Genomic DNA, 26569 nt, shown 5'->3' with positions numbered 1-26569 from the left:
CGAGGAGGTAGGCGAGGGGCGGGAGAAGATAGGAAAGTAAATTTGATTGACGGACTGAGAAGGCCAATGGTGGTGTGGGAAAACTCAGAACAGCTGTTGGGAGACCGAAGAGGCGCTGGCCTATCCGATGCTTCTGTGGGCGTGTCTATGCGGAAGTGGCGGCGTGTCGTAAATTCACTATTTTTTAAAGGAGTCTTTTTTTTGCTTTTAAACCACGAAATAGACAGGAATAAAAAAAAAAAGTAGAAGGACCAATTGTTTTTAGAACATAGCTAAAATGTCAGTTCATCCAGCAAATATTCTGAAACTTAGACGAGTTGCCTTTCTTATGTAACTGTCTGAGTTTCTCTAATGTCAAATACAAATCCACAGGTTGATTTAAGCAGAAACAAAGAATACGAGCCCGGACTTGACACAATTTCTCTTGACCGTCCCTCCCTGGCGCTCTCTCGACCAATCGGAGATATTCAAAACACCACCGAGTTTCGCCCTCCGGCCCAATCGGAGCGGACGCTGGCCTACTCTACGTCACCATAGTCGTGCACGATTGGCCGAGGGCGCAAAGACGCGCGGGCCAATGGGCTAACGCAGCGGTGAGGTCATGAAAAGCTTGTTGCCATCAGATCGGCCAAACGGTAAAAGTCCGTCGAGTAAACAGCTAGGAAATCGGGATTTAGATGCATTTTAAGACACTGAAAATCACGCACGTATTCCCTTTATGCGCGCGTGACAAATTGCCCACAAACACGCAGGTATATTTACGTGTCGGCGATAGCGCCGCAGTCTTGACTGGCACGCGCACCCGCAGTGGGGTTCAAACCATACCCTGTTGTTACATAACTTGGCGAGTGCTGCTTGGGCGCGCTCACGCACGCACATCGGGGCTCTGGGATCATTCTTGCCGAGAGCGGTTGGAAACTCTTCCACTCTGGAGTTGCCCATGGTGAGTGGTGCCGAGAGGTGTTGGCATACTTATCGCCCCTGAGGTTTTGTAAAAGCTTTGGATGTCGTAGGCCTGTCCTGGTTGACAGGGCTCCACAGCATCACGTGGACATTGGGGACAGTGCTTCTAGATCGGCAGACTGGGATGGTGATCTATATTTTTTATTTTTTTAAACTAGACCGGAGGATCTCCGTCTCTCACTGGAGCGTACGCCCGCACTGAGCAGCTGATGCAAAAACACACTTTGTCCACCAGATGGGGCCATCGCACTAATACAACTTGATAAAATAACATTTAGACAGGTTCTTCTTGCTTTAAGAACTTCCAAATGGAAGTTAAGCGGTTGAGAATAAAAAAAACAAACAAAATTGTACCAGAAGAAAATAACATTTAAAAGTGAAATTAAGTTACTTGACCCCGCCCTCCCAAACAATAATAGTTAATTATTGTTGGATTAAAATGGAATTTGTGGCTGTTTTTTAAGGTTTACAACATGAGATGTTTTTCTGTCAGTATGAGATGAGTTATCTCTCGTGTGAGCATACAAGTTCTTTTTTTTTTTGTCAGGCAAGAGGTGAATAGTAATTTTTGCATTCCAAAGGGGCCCCTAACAATGTGTGATCATTAGCTGTGTTGTGATCTGCTTTCTATCTTGGTGCCTCCTCATTGACCTCTCACCCCCCTCCGGCAGACGAACTCTGACCTCATCCCTCAGCCAGACAACAGTGCTTCTCAGTTGGAGGCCAAACAGGCCACCAATCAGTCATCAAAACAAACAAACAAATAAACAATATAAACAAGAGTGCTTTAAAATGACAATAGACAAACTTTGAGCATAACATTCATAAAATTCTATGCAATTTCAAGTAGAGAGAGTAATTATTTTAGCATAACGGCTAAAGAAAAAAACAACAACTGTATATTACACTCATTCAATAATGAAGCCAAACAAATATCACTCACCTCCAAAATGCCAACTTAGCCGATCGGAAGCCAATTCTGGTAACTGTTAGCAAATGCTAACTTTGTGCTAATAATACATGGTAGTGCTTTGGCTGTCGCGTCAAAGTGGTTCTTTAGCTGGGGAATTTTGGCTAGTGTTGTTGGCGGAGAAACTCTCTGCAGGGTGATGATGTTAATTATCCCGCTGTAATGTGACAATTGATTTATTACTCAGATAATATCTGCAATATTATTACAAACTCAGTCTAATGTGAAGTGAGCTGTAAAGAGCTGCATAGTACACAGGGGGGAGCCAAAGTTAGTGTGACAGAAGCTTGCTCGTCTTTATACCAGCTTTAACCCCCCCAAAAAACACTATGAAGCTCATCAACGCATTTCAAATTCAGTGCTTGGGGTGGCACCATAATGCTATAATATGGAACCAAAGCAATACTTTTATATTGACAGTACTTTGGTCTCAAGACAGAAACTTTAGAAAGTTTTTTAGTAAATCATTAATGGCAAATAACATGTCCTTCTTTGACAGGTTCAGCTGTAATCAAAATTAGGACAGCTGAACCATTTCAACATTCCCTGAGGATGGTAGCTGGAAAAAAAATCTCACCTCCATTTTGTTGACAGCACTACAAAAGTCTTTGGGCCCAAGACGTCAAAGGAAGCATTTGTGTTCCCGGCAGATGAGGGAGGACAAAGTGTGACATGGTGTCATCCTGCTCTAAACACTCACACAAAGAGTTTCAATATGTCCCAAAAGGTTCCCACGTACTGCAACAATAGGTAAGAAAGTCTGCTTGACAAAAGACGCACAAAAAATACATTCAAAAACATCACATCATTAAAATGGCTGCTGTGCTCCGGGGAAGGGAACGAAAAAACAAACAATCACAACATTTTAATAGGTTTTCCTGTCTTAACATACCTTTGAGCCACGACGCTGCAATAACAGTAGTTTCCCCTAAGACATTCAAATTAAAAGCAAACGTGTCATCAGTAGTCAAATAAATACATTTTATCAACTCCAAAAAAGGCACTAAATGCTAGCATTAGCTGGCGGCTATGCTCAGTGTGACGATGCTAACAACGCAAGCTCTCCGGACCTGCTGCTGGTGCCAACATTAAACACACAAAACCAAAAATAAAAACCAATTTTGACATTTTATTAATGAACCCTGATTATTGTTTTAATTACACGTGAAGATGAACACATAAAAAGAGAAACATTGAGCGGTTGTCTCCCCGTCCTCCACGAAGCCGCCAATCATGTTGACAGCTGAGGAGACGCCTGGAATAACAACAGTTAAACATTACAATGCTCTTTTTTTTTTTTTTTTTAAACACATTTTTTCTTACAGAATCCTCCAAAGATGGAAAAAAATATATATATACACACACACCGCATTAATAGTAATTAAAAAAATAAGGGAAAACCATAGTTTCCTGGGTTACACGTTGGTGGTAAAAATAAAAAAAATAAAAAGAGTAAAAAAAAAAAAACAACAACAAAGGTCCACTAGAAAGAAAGAGTGCAAATGGTAACAAAAGAGAATCATTCACAGAAAAAAAAAAAAAGCAAAAAGCATCTGAGCAAGAGTACGTACGAAATAAGCTGGTTAATATTACGATACAATATCATTACAATAGTAACAGTAAGATATGCATGTGTGGAGGAAGGGGGGGGTTGTTGTGATGTTTTCGTGAGCAGACAGGTAGCACGAAGTGCTACTTAAAGTAAAATAAAAATGGATGAGGTTTTGTCAACTTTGTTTTAAATTAAATTTAAGAGTCAAAATAGCGCGTTCTCTGGCCAAGATGACAAAAATGTGCAAGACCGCAGCAAGCTTTCGATGTGGAACTGCGGAAACTAATTGACACAAGCACGCGTTTGCACTCAGACAGGCAAACACGCACATACACACCGAACGAGTTATTATATGGGAAGTCCCGCGCTTTCCACTCGGCGCTGAGGTTTAGTGATGTCATTTCCTGTGAGTGTTTGTGGAAAGGGCGTGTGTCGTTTCTATAGCGATGACTGTGATGTCATCTCACACTGCGTGTGTGTGTGTGTGTGTGTGTGTGTGCATGTGTGTCAACAATTGATGTCACAGCCAATCAGAGTGTGGCACCATCTTTGTATGCGCCATTCTGTGTGTTGTTGTCATGTTACCGTGGGCCCTGACTGTTGCTTCTTTCATATTTTTCAATATAAATATAAACTCTAAGGGCAGCAGGAGAAGGCAAAGGCGTGGTAATACACTGGGCGTTATATAGAATATATATATTGTATTTATATATACACACACATACATCTTCAGCATGAAAAATAGGTTTTAGTTTCCCGATTTGTATCAAACGACAATCTTGAAATATAACTATTGGGTTCTTTTTGTGACTAAAATATATATAGCTGTGTGTAGTTTGATGTTTAAAAACAGAAGGCATGTCGGTATGTGGTGCTTCGAAAGGCACACTTGTTTGGATTTAAATTGGTTTAAATTGGTAAAATAGATTTGTTAAGTCAAGAAAAATAAGCTCTCTGCCTGAGTTTTGCTTTTTGACATTCATTCAGCGCTTCAAAGAAAACGACGTCCATCAACTGCGCTTGTTGCCAATAAAAAAAAAATAAAAAAATAAGCGTTTGGCTTTTTGGCTCGGAGAAACAAAATGCCCCCAAAACACCGCAACACGCTAAGCTGGGAGTCTTTCGAAACGACGGGAATGACGACAGGATTCGCCAAAGCTTCAAAAACGCTTACGTTTTTTCGTAAGCTGAAGGGACAAAATGTCCGCCCCGTCAGCTCAACAAGGCCGGCTGGCAGCAAGTCTGAGTCATTTCCTGAAAGCGCACAAACGTGCCCCCGTCCAGGAAGAAACAGATCCGTAGCGTCCGGAATGTTCCCGGCCACGACGCCCGGGATCTTGCTTTAGTCTGGAAGCCGGCTTGTAAACCGTAGTGAGGCACTTCTGGCAAGTCAACAAAATGGAAAGCTTGCCAAAGGCCCCCAAAATGGTGATTCCATTCAGTCCAATGATGTTTTCTTCTCAGCCAATCAAAGTCAAATGGTGGTACAAAATCAAACTTGTTGTCCTTGGAGTGTTTGAACAAAGACATGATAGCCCCCCCCCCCCCCCACACCTAAAAATCGTGGCCATAATATTGATATAACATACAAACAAAATGCTAATTTGTGGTCAAGAAATGCTTTCACCTATAATGGACAACTGCCATTTTTCTGCATTAATAGTTGGGGCGGCCCAAAAAAAGCATCGCTTAAACAAGCACTCTTATTAATTAGGTGTGTGGGCAGAAAAAAAAAAAAGATAATAAATAAATGATAATAGTACAGTTAAGCGGGCAAATGGTGCCACGAGCCGTATTGTAGATTGCAGTTGTCAGCCCCCCGAAACCAGTTTGGGAAGCATGATTATTATGAGTAGACCCGCTGAAAAGTCTCAAGTTGCCAAGCCTGAAAACACACAGGAAGTCGGCCATTTTGGTCAAAAGCGACCATTTTAGGGGCAAATTCCCTCAAACGGCCAGCTCTGATCTCTTAACTTACACGGGAATGATACGAAACCCATCATGTATTTTGTGCGTAGGTTATAAATATTTCATGGCCACAAATTAGCATCTTGAACCCAGTTTGTCTAAATGGCCACAATTTAAAAAAAAAAAAAAAGAGAGAAGCTGTTCCCGTCATGACTTGTAGCCTTGGTGTCTCAGCAGCTGGCGTTCTCCAGAGACAACTGGGCAGTGGCTCTCTGCAGCTCTGAGCTGGCTCTGCGCTGGGTGGGCGGCGGGGGCATCATCAAGCCCAAAATCAGACCCCGTCCTCCCTCGTTGTCTACCGAGCCCTCCCTCTCCTCTACCTCCTCGCGTCCCTCAGCTCTCACCTTTTTGTCTTCGGCCTCGTCCCGCTCGCCGTCCGCCTCCATTTTCTGGTCCTCGCTCCAGCGCCGCTTGAAGCGCAGCTTGAGCGGAATGCAGCGGGTGACAGCGGAGGCCGCCGGGGCCGGCTCCGTCTTCAGACTGAGCAGCGGGAATGCCGAGTGGCCCGCGCTGAGAGGCGGAGTGGCCGGAGTCTTGAAGACTTCTTCCTCGTCATCGTAGTCCGGGCCCGGGTTGTCGTCGGGGTGAGAGGGCGGCTGCAGGTAGGGGGTGGGGGGGCTACCACTGGCCTTTAATTGATTGTGGAGCTGATGATTGGGTACGGGTGCAAAGATGTCATCATCTTCGGGGTTCAGCTCATCTTCCTCGCTGATGTCGGTCACTTCCACTTCCTCCTCTGACTCAATGTCGGATATGGGTTCCACCTGAAATTGGTAAAGGTCCACTGTTATCAACATGAGCTCCTGATATATATGCAGTACAATTCAGTGAGAATTTGTATGCGTTGTTGCTCCTTGTGTGTTAGTCACAATTTCTTGAAGGTTTCGAATTACGATAACAGCTATGCTAATTTCTGTTAGCATGTCATTGGCATTTCTAACTATAAGTTAGCATTAAGAGCACTAGAGGACGTGTTTGATGAAATAGTTTGGTTGAACATTTGGGTTCAAGTCCCAAGACCTGCTGTTCTAGCGCTCACCTTGATCTTGGGCGCAGCCGTGAACAAGGAGGACTGTCCGGCCGCCGAGGAGGAGGAGGACGCCGCCGCCGGCGAGCTTCCCGCCTCCCTCTGTTTGCGTCCGAGAGGTGGCGGCTGCAGCTTAAACTTGAAGGCCTCCTCACCCGCGCTGCCCCCCGGCTGCCCTCCCAGCGAATGGGAGAGTGCCAGGGACGCGGCGTGAAGATGGTGGGGGGCTGGCTTCTCCGGGGTGGGGCGGTGGGGCTGCGGGATAACGATGTTGGGGTAGTGGAGGAAGGCGCGGGGGCTGAGGTGGTAGTTGTAGACAGACTGGGTGTGGGCCTGAAGGTAGTGCTTCATGTCCTCCGGGTTGAAGGAGAAGTGGGAGCCCATCATGGGGGAGGGGAGGGACGGGGAGGGCGTGTAAGGCAGGTGTGGGGTGGGGGTCATGGAGAGGGCCGGGGACAGAGTCGGCGCCAGCAGCCCCCCAGGGCCTGGCAGAGGGGACACGGGGAAGGGAGAAAGAGGCTCTGGGTGGACCCTATGAGGTCTGGGTAACCCCGCCGGGTTAGGCCCGCCACCGTAGAGCCTGAAGAGAGACTCGTGAGACAGGCGGGGTGGGAGGAGCCCTCGGAAAGCCCTATCGGGCCCCGCGCCCCGCTCTTCGGCCCCCACCGCCTCCTCGAGCTCAGAGTTGGTGGAGGTGCCGTCGCTGCAGTCGCTGACAGAGCCGCGGGCCATGCGACGCGCCACGTTGCTGAACACGCCCGGACTGCGAAGCTCCTCGCTGGACGACAGCACGTCCGATGGCGTTGAGGGGGGGAAGCGGAAGTGGGTGCCCCCGCTCGGGATGGGTGGGGCGCTCTGAGGGACGCCGCGACCTGCAACGAGACAATGAGACATGACAATGAGCAAAGAAAGACGAGCGAGCGCTGTGGATCAACACAGTGACTCACTGCTCTTGTGTTTCTAATCATTTTCTGGAACCGATCGTAAAAAAGTCATTAAGAACAAACCTTGTGAGGTTTTGGCCGCGGATACAAAACGTGATTTCTTTGGGAATTTGTGGGCGAGAGAAGACAAATAATACCACAAGCGTCGCATCGATGCATCGGATGCCAAGAAGGTTTGCTGGAAGCTAAAAGCACTAAAATCATATGAGAGGGAAAGGCCGGCCAAGACGACCTTAAACAATTTTTCTATTTCCAAGAATACCACTTCCGGTATGAATCAATTTTTTCCTCTTTGCAAATGACAATTACTATGCCATTATTGAACACATTTGCTTTTGTGTTGCTTTCCCTTCTGGGGCTTCTCCTGATACTTGGCACATAACCCCGGTAATAAACTGGCCTTCTCTGTAAACAACACAAATGGATCCAAGATGGGTGCCCCTTTTCTCAGCCCCAACGCCTCTAGAACTGCTCTCCGCCTCCCCCCCTCCCCGCGGGGCGCCTTCCAGCTAAAGTGTGGCACTGCAATAAATTTTTGGCCTGCGTGCGCCTGCCAGAATTAAATACTGGAAAAGTTGCTCAAGCTGCCATTACAAACATGGGCTGGGTTCCTCTCCTTCCCACACTGGACTGCCACTGTCTGTGTGTGCGTGTATGTGTGTGAAAGCGACAGACTGACGTGGGCACGCGTGTGTGTATGTAACATCCCGACACGCGTGGGCCACATCACACATACTATAATTAAAGTATCGTGCAGCACTTAAGTCAGCTCCATATGGGCCCTGTTTACACTGGAACAGAACAGAGACCACTTGAGGTGGGGGACGGGGAGGTATGGAGGGAGGGAGTGTGTGGGTCAGGTTGTCATGATGACATCACGACACAATTTCTTGTTAAAAATGTCCATCGTTTGGAATGGCGTAAATTTGAGGTAGCGACATGAATGTACCTGAGCCCATGTCGATGAAGGGGTAGTTGACCAGCACCAGTTTGTTGAAGTTGAACTTGTAGGTGAAGCGCTTGCCTTTGGTCTTGTGGAGGATCCTCTTGTTGTAGTAGTACCTGCGGGGGCGACATCGCAGCAACGTCATAACGCCACCCGCCAACTCCTCCTCTCCAATTCACAGGACGTTCCAGGACATGGTGACCCCTCCCACTACTCCAACCCCCGTGGCAAGAACATGTGGTTCCATACATGAAGGAAGTGAGGTGGCGTGAGTCACGACGAGAGAAGGTGGAGGAGTGAAGAGCGAGCGCCTGACAGCTCATCTAACAAGATGATCAAATGGCCCCGCGTGAGTCACACAGCCAGCGAGCCTCCGGACTTTGATTCAGCAGAGTCTCTTGCCCCATTGTGAGCAGCAATAACTCAATTCTGGGATTATTCTTATTTTCCACACGCTGGGCGCATTCACACATTCTGATGTCAACAAATGGCAAAGATTTCATCTGCTTCCATTAAATCCACTTAACGTCGCACGACACTATGAAGGACAAGAAAATGTGCATGTGGGGTGCAGGTATTATTGTTGTCCACTTATTTGCCTGGTGAGTGACGTGGGAGTCACAAATGAGTGTTGGTGCTCAAATCATCTTTTTGAAAATTCACCCTCTGGAGCTAGCATGACTTGGCAAGATGAATTTTGGTGGTCATGTCTCTCAATAATCTTACTGAGGCAGCCATGCTTGACAAGACGGAGAACGATGGATGGACGCAAATTTGCCGATCTGCTCTGATAACACGGTGAAGGTGTACCTAATCAAGTGTCTGATGAGTGTATCCAAGCGACAAGCACTCAAAATAAAAGCCAGACGTGGGTGGCGTCAGGCTTGCCGGACGCGCGGCTCCTGAAAAGCGCTACGGCGAAGTCAGACACGTACGCGCGAAAGAACACACACATAGCGCCGGGTGGACATTGGGCGACCCCGTCTGGCTTTGAAGACCGCTTGAACTTCCCTGAGCCGGAGCGCGCCGTCGGCTCCGAGCGCCCAAGTCACGAGTGACTGCGACATTCCCGCTTGACATGGGAAAAGAAAAAGGGAGAACGGCAAATAAGGCGCAGATGGGCCGGAGGAGGGCTGACATATAACAAGGTGTGAAGCGCATGTGTGTGTGTGTAACAAGACAGCGCAACTCATCCGGCAATTGGAACCCACACCAGCCTACAACACAGGCGGCGACACGGATGACAAAACAGTGAGTGTGCGCGCGAGATATGTACAGCAAGAGAACAGACCGTCCTTTAAAGAAAACAACAACAACAACGACGACGACGTCATAGGCCGAGGGAACGTTTCTAGAATGGTCCGTCACCATTGACTCAATCTGACTTGGACCGGTTGTGAGGCGCATGACAGACAAGTCGTGAGGAATATGAGCAAGAGCAACCCTGGAAATGAGAAGCAAAAATTATGATGTCCATTTCGGTGTTTGCCAGGAGACTAACGTCATTTTATGAACCATCTTTTATTTTCTAATGTTCTTTTCCATCCGAAGAACAGTGTGTCCGTCTTCAGAGGTTTTCCACAGTCATAAAATATACAGCAGGAAAAAAAAAAGAAAAGCATACGCGTATAGATACAAGTTGCTAACTGGTTAGCCGTTAGCACCTGCTAGCATATTTTGGGAATCACAATGGCTGAGTAAAATGGAGCTATGACTTACTCAGATTTTTATGTCTGGTGGGAAATGGACAAAGTTCAAAATAGTTTAAATGCATTTAGAATTGTGGCTAAATGTTGGTACCACGAAAGGAACGGCGAAACCACACCGTCAAAAACGAAACAATCCCATTCCCACATACGACAGTGGCAGATGTTGCTAGCAACAATGGCATCAAATGATATTCTTAGAAATTCAACATCAACTCAATCATTTGTGGCCTGACCTGAGGGCGCGGCTCAGCTTGTCGTAGTTCATCTGCGGCTTGCACTTGCGGGCACCCCACAGGCGGGCCACCTCGTCCGGGTCCTTGATGACAAACTCGCCGTAGTCGCCCTGCCAGGCGATGACGTCGTGGTACTCCTCCTTGCGCAACAGTTCTAGGATGAAGTGCCACAGCTGGATCTGCCGTGATCCCGGGCTCGACTCAGGCTTGTAGGCCCACTCGGGGAAGGCGAACCCTGCCATTGGAGTACAGACAAGAATGCAGGTCAGGTGTTGCCCCACAGGTCAGTCTTGGTACTACAACGTTTGGTGTGATGGGTCATTTGCAGTGCACACATTTTACAAATTTGTAATGTTGAAAATATTTGCTTTATAGAGTTGTTTTTCTGTTTGTCTACCCTTGCTTTATTTCACAATTTTCCTCACCCAAGTAAATCAGCAATCGAGAAAGGAACTTATTTAAATCGTAAATAATTAACTGCTTTTGCTTCTTTTTTTTCTCCCCCTCTAATGACAGTGATCTTAATTCTTGCAGCTGCTTTCTCAGCACCACAATAGTTGGAACGCGACGTGCCGACTTCGCCTCAGTTGCCGGGAAAAAGTCGGGCTGGCGGCCACCATGGGCGGCTTCCCGCGGTCACATCACCGGCGGGTGCGCCGTTATCGCTGTCGAATGGACGACGTTCAAAGAGGCGGACCTCGGCAAAGGTGCAGACAAAATATAAGCATGCGGACCTTGTGGGAGTAAAAGACTCAACATACGGCCTCAGTGACACTCACACACTTATACACACACACTTATACACACACACACACACACACACACACACACACACCTCATTAAATCCAGATGTGCTTGGCACCCAATCTCAGCGCTGAGGTTAGGAAACATATGGGCACAATATAACAATACTGCTTTCGCCATATGTGTGTGTGTGTGTGTGTGTGTGTGTGCGCGCGCGCGTGTGTGTGCGTGTGAGAAAAGCCCTATGGCAAGCATTTGGTTGCAATCAGTTTCCCACACTCCACATACTGTCATATCCATACAGCAACATTAGCCACAATACGCTAAAGGCCAACATATGCACACACATCTAGTACATGTGCACACACTCGCAAACAAAAATAATACAAATCAGATTTGTCACACAGGTAAGTGTGCACATCTGGTGCACTTTATTAGCCTGTAAATGTTTTGGGGCCAGTGTCATAAAAGCCGACAAAAACGCAGATTTGAAAGAAAGGACGACACACCTGGCAGACAAAATGGCCTCCCACAGTCAAAAGGTATCACAATATGGAGCCCAGATGGCCATTAAAAGAATGATGACTTTTCCTATTTAGACTGCTTTTGTGGTCATTTATGAACATGTGGGGAAATGCCCATAAGAAGTAGCGAGAAGCCCGCCGGGTGGTGGAGGCCCATTTAGGGCTCACGTGGTTGTGTACCAAAGTTTTACTACAACAAAATCCTCAAAATATCAAGCATCGGTACCTGGTATCTGTGAATTCTCAAACCTAAGAGCTTTGTCTGTTCATCCCGAGTGTGTGTTAGTGTGTATGTGCGTGCATGCTGACTCGGCACATTCTGCCTCCATTACACTGATTTACGTAGCAGCTCATTTACAGCCCGAGCAAGCAGTGACAGGCCTCTTCTTATCAACGCAGCACCATGCTGGCGGCTATAAAGGCCCGTGTCACACGTACGCACACCGAGGAAGCGCTAGTTAGCGGTCGCGGTAATCTTTCACAAAAATGGATGGATGGCGCTGGAAAAATCATGACGGACAATGCCAAGCATCAATGCGGCTAGCGGCTATTCATCCACCTTTCAGTTTCTCCTTGGAAATGAAGGAATAGGAATGAGCGTGATTCAGCGCGTAGACAATGAGCTTCTTCAAAAAACACATCTGTCGCCAGGGTCCAATCAATGGCGCGCACGTCTGACGTAAGCGCCGCTGTGGGCGAGCGGCACACGCGCGCACACAGCAGGTTAGCGGGCGAGGTAAGTGGGTTCGTGCGTGGGCGCCTGGCGCACGTGCGCAAAGAATAGTGAGCACGCACACGCACCCGCTGACTCACGCCGCATCGGCTTTTGTCGTCCGCCGATCGTGCCTCCCACCCTCGCTGCCATCTCCCTTTTCCCTTTCACGGCGGCCCGCCCTCGCGCCCGCTCTCACGCCCGCCGCCGCCTCCCTGAGACGCAGTCGCCTGGCAACGCAAGCTTTTAAGCGCTAAAAATAAGTGCCTGACTCACGACAAGATGGGATTCAATTACAAATGGGGGGGGGGGGGGGGGGGTTAGAGGCGTTGGTGGAGTTTTTCAAATCGGATCACATCTGGATACAGAGGTCCGGCAAAAATGCCGTAAAACTTGTTCCGACTTCAAGATTCACGCAGTAGATTTCACTTGTACGCACGCGAGACTCCTTCATGGCGGCCAAATGAATCAGAAGTATTTGAGATGGAGTGCTGCCTCCATCCAGAAATGTTCCAGTTAGGCTCCCATCGATACTTTTTTGGTGGAGACGACGTGACGACAGACATTTTAAGATGAGACTTTGAAAGCAGAGTCACCGATTGAGCGAACAAACAAAACGAGCGTCCAAGGCTGTCGGCAACAAGTTTCTGTAGCGTGCCACTCCGCCTACTCTGTGCATTCACCGCTCCCTTCCTCCTATTCTTTGCCGAGTCTATATTTAGCCCTCGCAAAGGTCGTCTGTGACTCAGGGGCACGGCGGCGATGCAGAGGGCAAGCAGGCCACGCTAAACAGCGGCGGCTGGCTGCCATCCAGGGTGGGGAGCTTATCTGGATGCCATCAGCTTGTAGCGCAAAAAAAAAAAAAAAAGGCAGGAAGTCAATGGCCACCAAGACCGGGGTGAGGGGGGGGGGATCTCCAGGACGTGGAAAGTGCCGTCATGTGCGGAAAGTCAAGTTCCAAAGAGAATAAATAAAGACCAAGTGAGAGCATATCCTGAAATAAAGGGCTTTTTTTTTTTTCTGTCCACGTAACAGGTGGCACCCTGACCTAGATCCTTGGAGTCAATCGGAAAATGGAAGTCCCGTGAGAAAAGGCAGAAACTGTCGAGATCACGGGTATGTTGAGGCCCCAATAAAGGGGGATTTGTTGGAGACAGAGGTCACATTGCCCTAATAAGAAAAAGGGAGCCATTTTCAGCTTTCCCAGCATTTTGGTTTTCAATGACCCGAGAGATCAAATCACACCAACTCAGTCAATGCCCACGTGGATCACACGAGTCTTGACTCCTGAGCTGATAATTACCCTCTCAAGGATGGACGTTTGGTGGCTAAGAGCCAGAGAAGCGTCTGAAAAGCAGCGGGAGTGTCTGGAAAGATTAGCCGAGGAGAAGGGCCGATGGACAAAAGGGAAAAGACAAGCCTGGGGAGATGAAAGCAGGAGCAGGTTCACAGCAAGGAGCCTCGCTCGTGATCTACTGGAACATGTGCCTAAGTAGAAAACAATCTTATTTTACGTGGTCTGAGCCAAATACATTCTCAGGTGAGCTACAGTGGTTACTGTCAACTGGTTTCTAAAAAAAAAAAAAAAAAACAGAGACCAGCAGATTCCATGCGCTGGGAATCGTGTCTGAGCAGGTTGTCGCCGACCCGCTTTCAGAAAATGACAAGCCTGTGAAAGCATTCGACCTAAGATCACCTGACTCTCACGAGAAAAGGTGAATGAGGGCCAGCGTGAGACAGACAAACAAAAGAAGAGCGGAAGATGAATCACAGTCTCCGAGAAGAGGCGGCGGAGCATCGCACGAGAATGAGACTTTCAAGGTTGTCTTCAAAAGCATGTTCATGAGCAAAAGGGACATTTTGAAGTTGGACAAATTGTGTTGGAGAACAGAAAGGATCATTTTCAAAACCTTCAAAACGCAACTGATGATGGAAAGGGATTCGTAATCATTCACACATCACGGCGCTGAGATTAGAGCAGAACTTTGCTTCATTTAGTAGCTAAAAACAGTGAGCCCATTCGGGCCAAGACGGGATTAAAAAGTGTGGCCCGGCGGAATCCAGAAGAAGTTAAGCGAGCGAGGCCACGCCGCGAGCTACAATCGTTTGTGGGAGAAATTTAGAACTGGCTCCCGTGTTGCGGTTTTGGTCACCAGACTTTCATTTTCCTCCAACGCACACAGGCGAGCACGCTTAAGCACAAACACACACACACGTGCGGCCGCGGCCCAGAATAGGCCCTCGGAGCTTCGCATCCAGGAGGCTCGCACCGCTGACTCATTCCTCGACTGGCTGCCAATCAAATCTTCCAAGCTGCTATCATGACACTTAGCAACGCCGTCACGCCGGGAGGTTTGGGTCGGCCGCCCCGTGAAGACGGACAAGAAGCGTTGCCGTCGACTCCTTGGAGTGATGGAAGTCAGATTAGGTCCTGGATGCGTTTCAGGAATAAATGTCAAGTTTCTGATCAGCTCCACATGTCCTCTGCCGGGTTCTGCTGAGAAGACCTTTTCTTCAATACGCGTCAGCACGTCCAACCGCGGTTCATATTCAACGTGTGGCAGCAAGAGAAGAGCGCCAGGAGTGAATGATATTTGTCACTTTTGACAGCACAATGCTGCGCGGTACGGCAGTGGGGGGACTCAATGGCTCGAAGCTGAAGACCTGAAGAACATTTACGACTTGATCAGGAATCAGCTTTGTTCTCACTTGGAAAATGTTTGCTTTTAAAATCGCACTTGTGCGCTGCGGCAGCTCGCACCGACTGAGTGTTCGATTCCCCCATGCAGCAAAAAGAAAAAAAAAACAGGGACTTTCTCTCCAAGGAGACGTCTGGTTGCGTTACTCAGCCTTTCCTCACCCGCCGCCGCCGCCGCCGCCTTAATTCCCCCGTGAACGGCATGAAAGCTGGATGTTCTCGCCTCTAGACTGAGCGGCTCGTGCTCAGCGTAAAAAACATTAAAGGCGGAGGCGCGGCGGCGTCACCGCAGGGACATGGCGGCCCTCGCCAGCCAAGGCGGGAATATTAAAAGAGCGTGTGCGCGCTAATGCGAGACAGACTACCGCCGCTTGCGGGCGGGCTGGGGGGGCTTTCGATTGGTTACCTCCACCAAGGAAGTTGGCAGGAGTTTTCCATGTTTCCACCAAAATTTTAGGAGGGGTGGTGCAAGGGCCAGAAAGAAGTCATGACATTTTTATGCCCTTTTGCTTAGCATTTTATTTCCCTTAATTTCTCATCAAGTTAAATGAAGTCATCCAAGTAAATGATGGAATCTTTTTTGGAAGCTCCATGTCAAGGAACGCGTGGCTCAAGAGAGGACAAGCTTTGGAGCTGATAAGGCCAAAACAAAAAAAAAAGTGCAAAGGTGAACAAACGGCCTTTTGGGTTGACCTGATCAAACGTTAGCTGGGCTTATCACTCGCGCATTTTACGAGCCACCTTTGAAGCGGCCAACGACGGGGGCCGCTCGACTGTTCCCGCCGCAGAGCGTGCTGAGATTGATTAATCAAAGAGCTGATCAAAAAGACGAGCTTTGGACACAAATCAATCCCGTTTGTGTGTTGAGCGTGTGAAAAGTGACATCACACCTGTAGCATTTCAGGACCAAAATACCATTTTTTTCCATGTATAATGCGCAAAATTTAACTAATTTATTGTCCTAAAATCTGGGGTGCGCATTATACATGGGCACAAAAAAAATTAATCCGGATATGATACGGAGGCCGCCATTACAGATGCGCTTTCTTCTCTGCTGTTCACTTCAAACACGCTCCATACGAACACAATGCTCTCGTATCAGACGCTTGCTCGATCACCTGCTCGTTTGCTGTCTGTCACAATGTACCCTACACAAATCCGAAACATTTCTTCGCTATCGAGTTTGCTAGCGCATGCGTAGTGATACTGACCGCCAGAATAACATCCAAAGATGATCTTTTTTCTGAAATAATTTTACGTTTACGGACTTAAGTAGGAGTCAAAATTTGGGTGCGTATTATACATGGGTACAGGCTTTTTTCCAGCATCAACATGCCATTTTTAGGGTGCGTATTATACATGGGGGCGCATTATACATGGAAAAAAACGGTAATAATAATAATACAACAACAGAGAAGTTAAGTCATGGAGTTTTTGAAGGTCTTGGACAAAACAAGAAACCTTCCCTCGACACTTTAGTCAAAACATGACATCATCGTCATGGGAAGGTCGAGAGCAGAGCAGGCGATGCTGGACCAGAAAACTGGACCATTTCTTTCCTGTTTGTCGAAGCAGTTTGCGGGCAAACGTGACCTCTTTTGGCTTGACCGCAGTTCCCATGCCGTATTGATTTTCCTCGTCCAGGGTGTGGCCCAGGTCTCGCCCTAAGTTAGCCTGGGAAAAAGACTAATCAGTCTAATCAGGGCTAGCATGACAGAAAACGGACCGATAATATTTAAGCTGAACATTTTCAGCAAAAGAATCTGTCCGCCGCCAAGGACGATTGCCATTTTGAGATTGCTTATCAGGCAGGAATTCTCGTGAGAATCCTTTTCCTCGTCGCGAGGAAATTCCAAGCGTTCGTCTTGACACGTCCTTACCGCATTGCGATACAAACGATGGGTCATCAGAAAATACAGGTTCGGTTTTCACAGAGTTCTGAAAAGCTCCACAATGTGGCAAATAAACCTTCACCTGTTTTCCGCACACTAAAAGCGTGGACTGACCATTTGCAATCCAGACTCTCCCTGGTGGAAAGATGGAAACACGCTGACGGTGGTCGACTGGGTTTGACCACAAATCGTCGTCGGCCGCTAACTGGTCGAGCGGACGCGAAGCATCGAATAAAAACAAATAGTTGACACGAGCTGCTGAAGCGTGCGCAAGTCGACCGCAGAGAGACCACACATTCATCAACATTTGAAAGACAACAACACTGGAAGGGATATCAAAAAATATTAGCTTTGGGATGAGGCTTAAAAAAAAAAAAGCAGGCAGCAAGTGTAGGCGAGCTCGGGACAAGTCTGGGACAGATCAACCAAAAATCAGCAGCCACAAAACCAAAAGTAGGCTTTTTATTTGATTTATTTTTTTCCCTCCGTCGAGTTTCTCAGCTTGGCGGCTCAGGCGGTGGTCGCTTGTGAGAATCCGCCTCACTTTTTCCCCGCTCCAGACTTTCCACTCGCACGCCGCCGCCAACAGATGCCACACTTGGATGTCTGAATGGTGCCATTTAGGGCAAGAAAAAAAAAAACATTCTGGATCTCTCTAATTACGACAACTATGCGAGTTGTTGCAAGCTCGCTGGTGGGTGGGGGCATGGGATGGCACCTGGGCTGCCGGTGCCATTCTTGGCCCGCTATGTGTCAAAGATGGCAGTCATAACAGCGAGCGCCTCTTTCAGTTTGGCTGACTCCAGTCAAAACATCGGCACCTTCCAAAAAATTCACGCCGGGAGGTTCTCGTAATCACATGAAGGACATTCTCACAATTCAAAAAGCACTTTGGCAGAGTACCGAAAGTTTACTTTTGAAGCTTTTCGAACGGTACGCACAGCCATACCCTATTTATCATCTGCAAAGAATGACAAATATTACTGAAGTGGTTAAACCATTTGGAAAAATCAGCCATTTGCAATCCCCTCAGTATTGTGATTACTATTTATTTGACAATTGATTATTTTTTTCAAGGCCTATTTTTTAACAAAAAAAATAAGAAATACGTACAAATATCCTTTTTACACTATAATTTGGAATTCAACTTTTTAGCAACTGCTTTTGGCGGAGTGCATTCAATTAGTTACAGGAGTACCTAATTTAATGGATGGACAACATTCAAAGCTGCAGACGCACATAGACGTCAATCAGCACTCTTTTTTCTTTTCTTCCTGGTGTTTGTCTAGCCCGCATGTCCCGGCTTGTGTGCGACCTCCTTTCTATTTTTCCTACTCGGGTCACCGCAGCCACTGTATACACACATGCGCGCGCACACACTTCCAGGAAAGGATGCCTGCCACCACAGTGATGACCTGAGCGTCAGCTCCACACCATTCCAGGGAGATGCTGACGTCACTCTGTGGCACTTTTTTTTCCCACCGGGGTTTTTCTTGTCCCAATCAGGATTGTGATGGGGTCAATGGACGGAATTTGGCAATTCAGCAAAAATCAACCAATCTCATACAAAATGGTATCCAGTACTCAATTTGATGGAAGTTCTTCCTGTTTTGAAGGAACGGTCATCCCAAATCACCAAATTTATGAATATATCGGCAGTTACTGCACATTTATCCTTGTGAATTACTGCCGTCTCCCCTGTTTTGGGAGTAAATTTTCTGTTTTGTTTGTAACCACTGTCACATGATGCTTGTTTATTTATTATTTATTCATCACTCTTATTTATTCATTGTTTGTGCCTTCTTGTTTTTACTTTTTGTGTTGTTTAGTTGTATGTATATTGTGTACTATGTCTTTTCACCGTGGGATAGTGGGAACGTAATTTCAATCTCTGTGTGAAGAAATTGACAATAAAGCAGACTTTGACTTATGGTATTTTGAAGATCTTTGAACAGTTAATTGAAGGATAATGAGGGCTTTCATTTTGGAAAAGGAAGAAAATGAGACTGGATGTAATGTAAAAACTGCCTTGCGTAAACAAGCCATTCATTTGATCATTCCATCCCAATTTGATCGACACCGTACTATAATTAACATTAGAGATTGACGCAGGTTTCTCAAGTCTGGACCGTTCAAGGACAACTTCCCAAAATTACAAGCGAGGACTCAAAAGTAATTGCGTCACCTTCGTAAAGTTTAGCAACACGGCCAGAGTAAAACCAAACAGCAAAAAAAAAAAAAAGGGGGGGGGGGTCATCTTCAACAAAATGGCCTCCGTCGCTCAATTCCATTTTGTTGTTCCCACCTCGAACAAATGGTGTCCCCTAAAGGGCAATTTGGCGGCTTCAAATCCAAACACTGGCCGTGTGGCGAGCACGTCAAGAGTCACGCGGCGCCAAAGTGACCGACATATGGCCACGCGACACAAACACCCGCACGCACGGACTACAACTGACAAACACATAAATACGCTGGCAGTCATTAACGGCCACAGCGTGTCCTTGCCAGACTTAACGCCGGCTAATTGCTCATGTATGGCCTCTTTCATTGGGCTCCCTCATACAAACAGTGCGCACACATACACACACACACGCTAAACACAACAAAGCGCGCCGGCCGTGACGTTGGCCGTGTTGATATAAGGAGCAAACACAAGTGGAAAATTGGACTTGCCAGGGGCCAGACTGCCGACTTCCTGATAGGAAGAGTTTGACCCATTTATATTTACACGTATGTGCATGAAGTCACGCAGGAAACGCGCTCACACACAAAAGGCCTGTGTGTGTCGCGGGGCGACAACAAGACAACTGGGAGCTTGCGGATTGCAATGTTTGGCATTGTTGTCAAGTGCCTTCATTCTGTTGCACTAGCAAAAAAAAAAAAACATACACAACATGAAACACCAAACATGATGTCATGTACTTGCAAACCAGTACCAGGACTTTTTAGCCATGCTGTAAAGATCTGACCACCATTGTATGGGGCAGACTCACCTGTTTTAAGTGGAATAAGAAACCATGAGAAAATATGATTCTTTGTGCAAATTTTTTGCACGATTGGACATTCGTCTTCCAAAGACATCATCGTAGTTGTCTTATCCCAGCAGGAGTGACCTAATCAGGCTTTTCTGGACCTAATCTCACACTCTTGTGTCGTAAATAAAACAGATCATGACTCAATGTCAAATCTGGCCCACTGTCAGTAGAAAAGGGGACACGTTTCTATCAGATCCATGCGGCATGAAAGCGGTCACGCCACAGATGCAACAAGTTCCCTCGCGGTGAAGCCAAACCGCATTTTGTACACAAAGTGTGTTTCCTGGTTTGCCACCTTGTGGTAATCTATTTTATCCGAGAGGTCACAACATTACATTTTATTTTCTATTAACATGGGACAGACCGGAAGCCGATCCAGTGTCTATATTGCAGGTCTGTACACGAAAAAAACACCATTACCACAAATATTTGGAATGGGAGCCATACCAGTAAACAAAAAAAAAAAACATACTGAAAGAAAAAATGGATACGTTATTAAAACTGATGGTATGGGATTTTTAAAGAAAAGTTTTTTTTAAAAGTGATTCTCCTCATCATTTCGAGCCCATTTAAAAGCAGAAAAACAACATTTGTTTATTATAATTTCTGCAAAATAATATCCAAATTAACGAGATTTCCCGGCAGTGTGGCTTGTCTCAACTCCTTGAAGTGCTCATCACCGATGATCACTGACACCAAAAGCGCCCGGGGCAAATCAAGCACGATGCAAATGTGATATTAATTCACGCCGGCGGCAAATATTCCCGTCCCTGGCGAGTTGAACAAAAGCGACGGGGAGTTGCGACGCAGCCTCGCAGGCGCCATCATTTACGGCCACTTTCCCTTACAGAAGTTGGGGAGCGAGTGAGTTAGCGTGCTAGCGCTGCTAAGCCGCCAAAGCTAATCACTCTTGTTTACTCCCGTCTTAGTTAAAGAACAGATATGTTCAAATAGGTGGCAGAGTTCAAAGTATGGAAATGTCTACTTACCCGGGTCCCCCGGGGTCTTCATTGCGATCGTCGGCGGGCTTCTTGGTTGACTTTTCCCGTCGAGTGCTAACTTTTCCCTTGGGTTTAGCTCGTTAGCCGCGTTAGCCTTTCGATCCTCCTGTGTTCTTTCACACAGAGTAGCCCCGACACAAAGTTCCTTGGGTTCTTTCACTCTCGATCCCCACTTGGACCAATTTGGCTGACTTTATGCTCACCGCTGCAAAACTTTTACGAGCCGCGTTGAATTTTTTTTTTTCATGTGGGGGAGAAAGTTGCCCCGTGTCTCCGTAGGGGGAATCCGGTAGGCAGGCCGAAGTTGGGGGGTAGGGGGGGGTGCGGCGGGTGTTGAGGGCTCGCTTGACGGGAGCGAAGGAATGGCGAAGAAGTGGCGAAGAGGCTACACTTTGAGTCGGCTTGTGGGAACGACGTCGCGTGGTCCACTTGTCCTCCACATCATCGTCATCCTCCTCCGCCTCCTCCTCCTTTTCGGTTTCTCTTTTCCACGCCCGCGACCCAAACGGCGGCGCTGCTCGGCGAAACAAAAGTAGCCAAGCCAACTCCTCTTTCTGCGCGCTGCTTTCTCCGGCGCACACTTTTTCTTTTTCCACTCACTGGAGCGCCCCCAGCCCCCTCCTCTTCCTCTTCTGTCGGGTGTCGTGTTTCGCTCTTCCCTCCTGCCACACGGGGCCGCCCACGCGCACCCACGAAGGTTGGGAGGGCAGGCGCGGGGGAGAACTGAACGCCGACTTGTTGCAAAAGATCGCCCTTTTAGTTGGATTGCATCAACATCCCATTTGATTAAACACATTTAACATCCTCCCCTCCTTGAACTCGACTTTAGTTGGATTAAAACAAAGTCTTATCGGTTCTGATTGGCACTGGACGAGTTTAACCCAGAAGAACTCGCAGGATGAGCATGGCAAATGGTGTCCAGTATTTTACAATGAGTGTATTGTGCTAATCACACGGACTGAAGTAACCCCGTGAAACCGAATTAGAAAGTCATAAAAACAAGACGGTTCACGTGACGGCATCTGTCCTCGTCCGCTTCGAGCGATGACGTGTAATAAATTTCGACTGTTGCTTGTGTGAAAGCACTGAGAGCGGACATAAAAGTCTTAAAAGGGCTTTCTGTTCAAAGTTAGCATGTCAGTTTTTTGATGAGGATTAAATGGACACAACTAAGGATAAGTAAATTCGAAGACCTCGACTTTGAAGAAGAAGAAAAAAACAGAAGTCCTCAAGATAAACATCATGACATCAAATTCAAGGAAGGTGACCAGATGGATAGAAAAGTGGTTGAGGAACCATTGCGTAACTTGGAGACCAGAAGGAAGATGGCGCTCTATGACACTGCAACGTCGATTAAAATGGATTTGGGACTTGGTTGCTAGCTAATTTAGGTATTCCGAATAAAATATCCAATGGGTAACTCTCGGAACGTTACTTATCGAGTAACACGTGGAGTAAAGAGGAGGTGGGTGGGATAAATTGTTTGTGTGTGTGTGGGGGGGGGGGGTCAAGGTTCAAGGGGTGTTGGGGTCAAGCCGTGTGTCTGCAGTGTGGATACTGCTAGCTCTGCATGTGAAAGAGTCGTCCACAAAAGACCAGCGGGGTATCCAAAGTGCGACATACGTGTGAATTGGCGCTAATTGATCAGCGCGCTTCATTAGTGACGTGCTAATGAACCCCCATCAGGATGCGGGAGCCGACAATTACCAAGTGATATTCCAGACAGTCACCTCAGACGTTAAGACTATGGCCTCATTCCCAGGATGCTAGTCCAAAGACCACCTCCCCCCCGTAGGAAATCATGGAAAGTAAAATAATCTAGTTCAGGATGAAACTTAACTATTTATTACAAGACTGACGATTTTTGAAAGCCATATCACCCAAATCGATGCACGGGATATATTTTTTTAATTGGGCCTGAGGGGGCAAAAGGCGCCACACCTAAGAAGGTGCCAAGGAACACTGGAACGGGTGGGGGGGCTTAACACCACCTCCTCATCTGCATAGAGACAAGACACACACTCGTGACAGTAGATGTTGTCAGCTGGCCTGCAGGGAAAAGTTTCCGGATCTTTGTTGTGTGTTTCTGATGGACCGAGATGTCCCCTACCCCCATGATGACGAAGGAGCCCCCTTGTCTGGTCACATGATAAAATGATACGGGAGAGGGTGCATACACCAAGGCCAAGTGGAATGGGGGGTGGGGCTGTTTGAGGGGGTGAAAGGGTCCTTTGTGATCAAAAGGCTTGTTTATTTTCTCTATTGCAATGGCGAGCTGGCGTCCATTGCCGGATACACGATGTATAATCGAACGATTAAGAAGACTAAGAAACAATTTCTCGTCATTCTATTTATTTATAGGGATTCTAAACTCAAACAGGAAGTAGGAAATATGGCGGGCAAAGACGGATTATGGTGTGTAGAAGTGACATTCCAGCAGCGGGGAATGCCGAGTGTCATCCGAGTCACTTCACTTTCTGAGTGTGTGTGTGTTTCCTGTGACATGTGCATCAACAATCGTCTGCATTTAGCATGTGTGACTTTCAAGCAATGGATGAGAATCCCGGATGAGGCTAATACCTGGAAGATTATTTCACTTGTGCAAATTTCACTTGTTCCACACTTTCTATTTTAAACTTTGGACAAAAGCGAAGACTTTTGTAGCTTTTGCGATGGGTTCCTGCAGTGAGTGGGCACACGCGTGTGTCGTTAATATATCAGATGTAGGGTGGAGCAGGGTGGGCTTGAATTGCTCCGCCGCTTGGCCTGCCTTGTGTTTGCGTAGGTTTGGCTCGACGTAGATGTGCGCGAGCGCCCAGAGTGTCTATAGGCCTCTGTGTCTATTTCGCCTCTTGTTTTTGGCTGCGATGGCAACAGACATCACAGCATGACCACCGCGGTCGCGACACTCGCCAATTTGCAACCCGCTGTCCCGCCACATGGAGGGGGAGGAGGAAAAACCAAAACATCTGCATATATGTATATATATATATATGTTTTACGAGGGGGGAATGTACTTTTAAAAGTGACAACTAAAAAAAATGAAATATACTTTCATGAGGTGATTAATGAATGATAAGTTTGAACATAAAAAAGGTGTCAAGAAATAGCTACAGATGACCCGGCCGCTTTCGCGCCAACAACTTTACGAGCCATTATGGCTTTTCGAAGCAAGAGCGCCCTCTAACGGAATTTGACCGCATTTCAACAGCTTGTCCCTATCGCGTTTAACAAATTAAGTGTAATGTATAAGTGAGTTAAAAAATAAATAAACCGAGGGAATAAATACAATTTATGAATAATTTTACAAGCACTCTAATGATCAATTTGCAAAGATGGTGATTATAAATCTAAACCAATACTTAAGTGTTTACATGACTAGAAAACGTCATTTACATATTATAGTGCATGTATTAAAATGTTTTAAAAATATTATAAAGAATTGCATATGAATTGGTTACTACATTTTCAAATGATGTTTTTTTTAAATAGATTATAACACAAGTTAGTTACACTTAAGCATAGCTTTGAAAACTATTTCCATTCTAAACCGGTTCATGTAAATTAGATAATGTTAAATATAACGCCTATTGTAAAAATGTGAATGTTTGCCACAATTAAAGTAAAACATAAATTGCATTATTTAAATACAGACTCTTTAAATAGTCGCTTTTTCATTTAAGTGAACAAATAATCTAGACAAACTAGAACAAGTGAACAAAAAAGTCAAATATTAACTAACGACGTCAACCAAGATGTTGTATTTTGTATGAAACGGGCTCACATGAAAAGTGGACTCGGCTCACCTCTGCTTGACACCTGCTGACTGAAGAGCTTCATTTACAAGCGCAATGCGTGCGTGTGTGAACTTAAACCCGGTAGACTTGCGGTTCCGATCCACTCGTTGCCAGAAGAGACTCTCACTGAAAGCATGCGCATACACACATACGCACACACATGAGGCCCACCCAGAATGGGGCCAAGTGGGACCACCCCAACACTGGCAGCATTCTATCACCAAACTGCTCCAAAGTACACACACACATAGACACACACAACACACAAACACACCTCAAGTGTTGCAAAATCTGTAGGACAAAGCGGGTGAGGATTGGACTTTCATCCAAGTCCACAGGGGTCTCATATGTCAGGCTTCAGTCAGAACCTTACGGCTCTTACGGCCTTTGGGGCCCGAGTGTTGCAGCATTTGGGAGCGCGCTTACGGCTTTCGGGCCAGACGTCTCTGACATTGTATATGAATTATGCACCGAGGTCTGAGAGTCCAGTTGTCAGACAGAAAAATGTCAAACTCAAACATCTGACAGTGTCGTGGTGTCGCCAGCGGCAGAGAAAACTGCCAAGAAAGTTTGGTCGTGCCGCTAAAGCGTCAGTAGTTTGGACTTAGGCGGTACAGTGGACCAGCGGTCGGTGCGGCTGCATCGCAGTCAAGAGGAAAGCGATTGGATCTTTAAAAGAGGTCGGCAACCAATCAGCAAGAGCCACTTTCTGGAGTTCTAGTTAGCATCACTAGCTTAGCATCACTTGCATAGCAGGCCACTCAATTAACAAACACAGTCATCTGGTCTTTGGTCTAGATCCGCACTTTATTCCTAACACTTACAAGTTTCTTGGAACCCCCTCGCCCCCCCCCCCCCCCTCACAGAAACAACAGGCACACACCCGGCGATGCGTTCAGGGACGCTGCAGAAACCCGGACAGAAGAACATCCGGGTTGAAAAAACATGAATGAGAAAAGATCTCAAAGCTTTCAGAGCGTTCTTTGTAACATTATCTTCATCGTCATCAATAATCATCATCATCATCATAAATAGAAACGCAGGAATCTACATTACAAGAAACAAAAAGATCGAGTGGAGTTCTTTGGTTTTTACTATTGAGGTTTTTCTCTTCTTTAGCAGTAAAATCTTTGCTGTCCTCTCATCGAACTTTGGATTGAAGCTGCATGCTAGAAAAAAAAAAAAAAACTAAAAATGAGGCCTAGCCAAGATACGTTTGTCAGAGTAAAAGCTGAAAACATTTACACCGCCCCCCCCCCAAAAAAAAACGAAAGACGAACATGTTGTATATGAAGACATCATGAAAGTGTGACTACTGTGGACTTTGAAAACTTTGGTAGTTGAGTTGCGCTCCTGAGTTCACGCTAGTCGTTAAAGCTCAAACGTTTTATTTGGTTTCCACGAGAGAGAGAGAGAGAAAATGCGAGGTAAATGTTATCCGAAGACGTCGCAAAGCTTTTCTACCCACCAATTGAACAACAACAACAAAAAAAACATACGAGGAACAGTCAAAAGGTTCATTCAGTCGCTTTCATCATGGCACGATTTCATGACATTTTATACACAATCGCAACTAGAATTAGTTGAAAAATATGGACGTAAACGTTTTTTTCCGATGAAACTTACTTTGTCAATTCCAAACTAGATCCTCGTAAGATTCAAAAACAACGTTGCTAATTTTTTGGAGTACAATTTCAAATTTTCAACTGATTCATGTTGAGTTTCTGTACAAAATGCCAGTTTGTGCGCACGGCGTGTTTGCTTTGTTCTATTTGGTTCGCTTTTGGTTCGTTTCACTTTTGGCTTTTGTTTTCTTCACATTCTACGTTTTGTTTTCTTATTTTTGCGGGAAGC

General features: G+C 46.5%; 1 protein-coding gene and 1 long non-coding RNA gene across 2 annotated transcripts; one reads left to right on the top strand and one right to left on the bottom strand.

The window, feature by feature from the left end:
- The first annotated feature begins 595 nt into the window (after positions 1–595).
- LOC133144664 (uncharacterized) lies at positions 596–8910 on the top strand. The gene is made up of 3 exons (XR_009710750.1): positions 596–943; positions 2528–2683; positions 8552–8910. It is a non-coding gene; the product is annotated as an uncharacterized LOC133144664 (long non-coding RNA).
- LOC133144663 (ETS domain-containing transcription factor ERF-like) lies at positions 3043–21553 on the bottom strand. The gene is made up of 5 exons (XM_061267525.1): positions 20907–21553; positions 10313–10547; positions 8374–8486; positions 6493–7352; positions 3043–6217 (listed from the first exon to the last, which is right to left on the bottom strand). The coding sequence occupies exons 1-5, from the start codon at positions 20926–20928 to the stop codon at positions 5624–5626; spliced, it is 1824 nt and encodes a 607-aa protein (XP_061123509.1). The 5' UTR covers positions 20929–21553; the 3' UTR covers positions 3043–5623.
- Between the last annotated feature and the right edge of the window lie 5016 nt (positions 21554–26569).

Source organism: Syngnathus typhle, linkage group LG20 (assembly GCF_033458585.1).
Source record: "Syngnathus typhle isolate RoL2023-S1 ecotype Sweden linkage group LG20, RoL_Styp_1.0, whole genome shotgun sequence".
Classification (NCBI taxonomy): domain Eukaryota; kingdom Metazoa; phylum Chordata; class Actinopteri; order Syngnathiformes; family Syngnathidae; genus Syngnathus; species Syngnathus typhle.
This window is presented reverse-complemented; position numbering and strand designations above follow the sequence as displayed.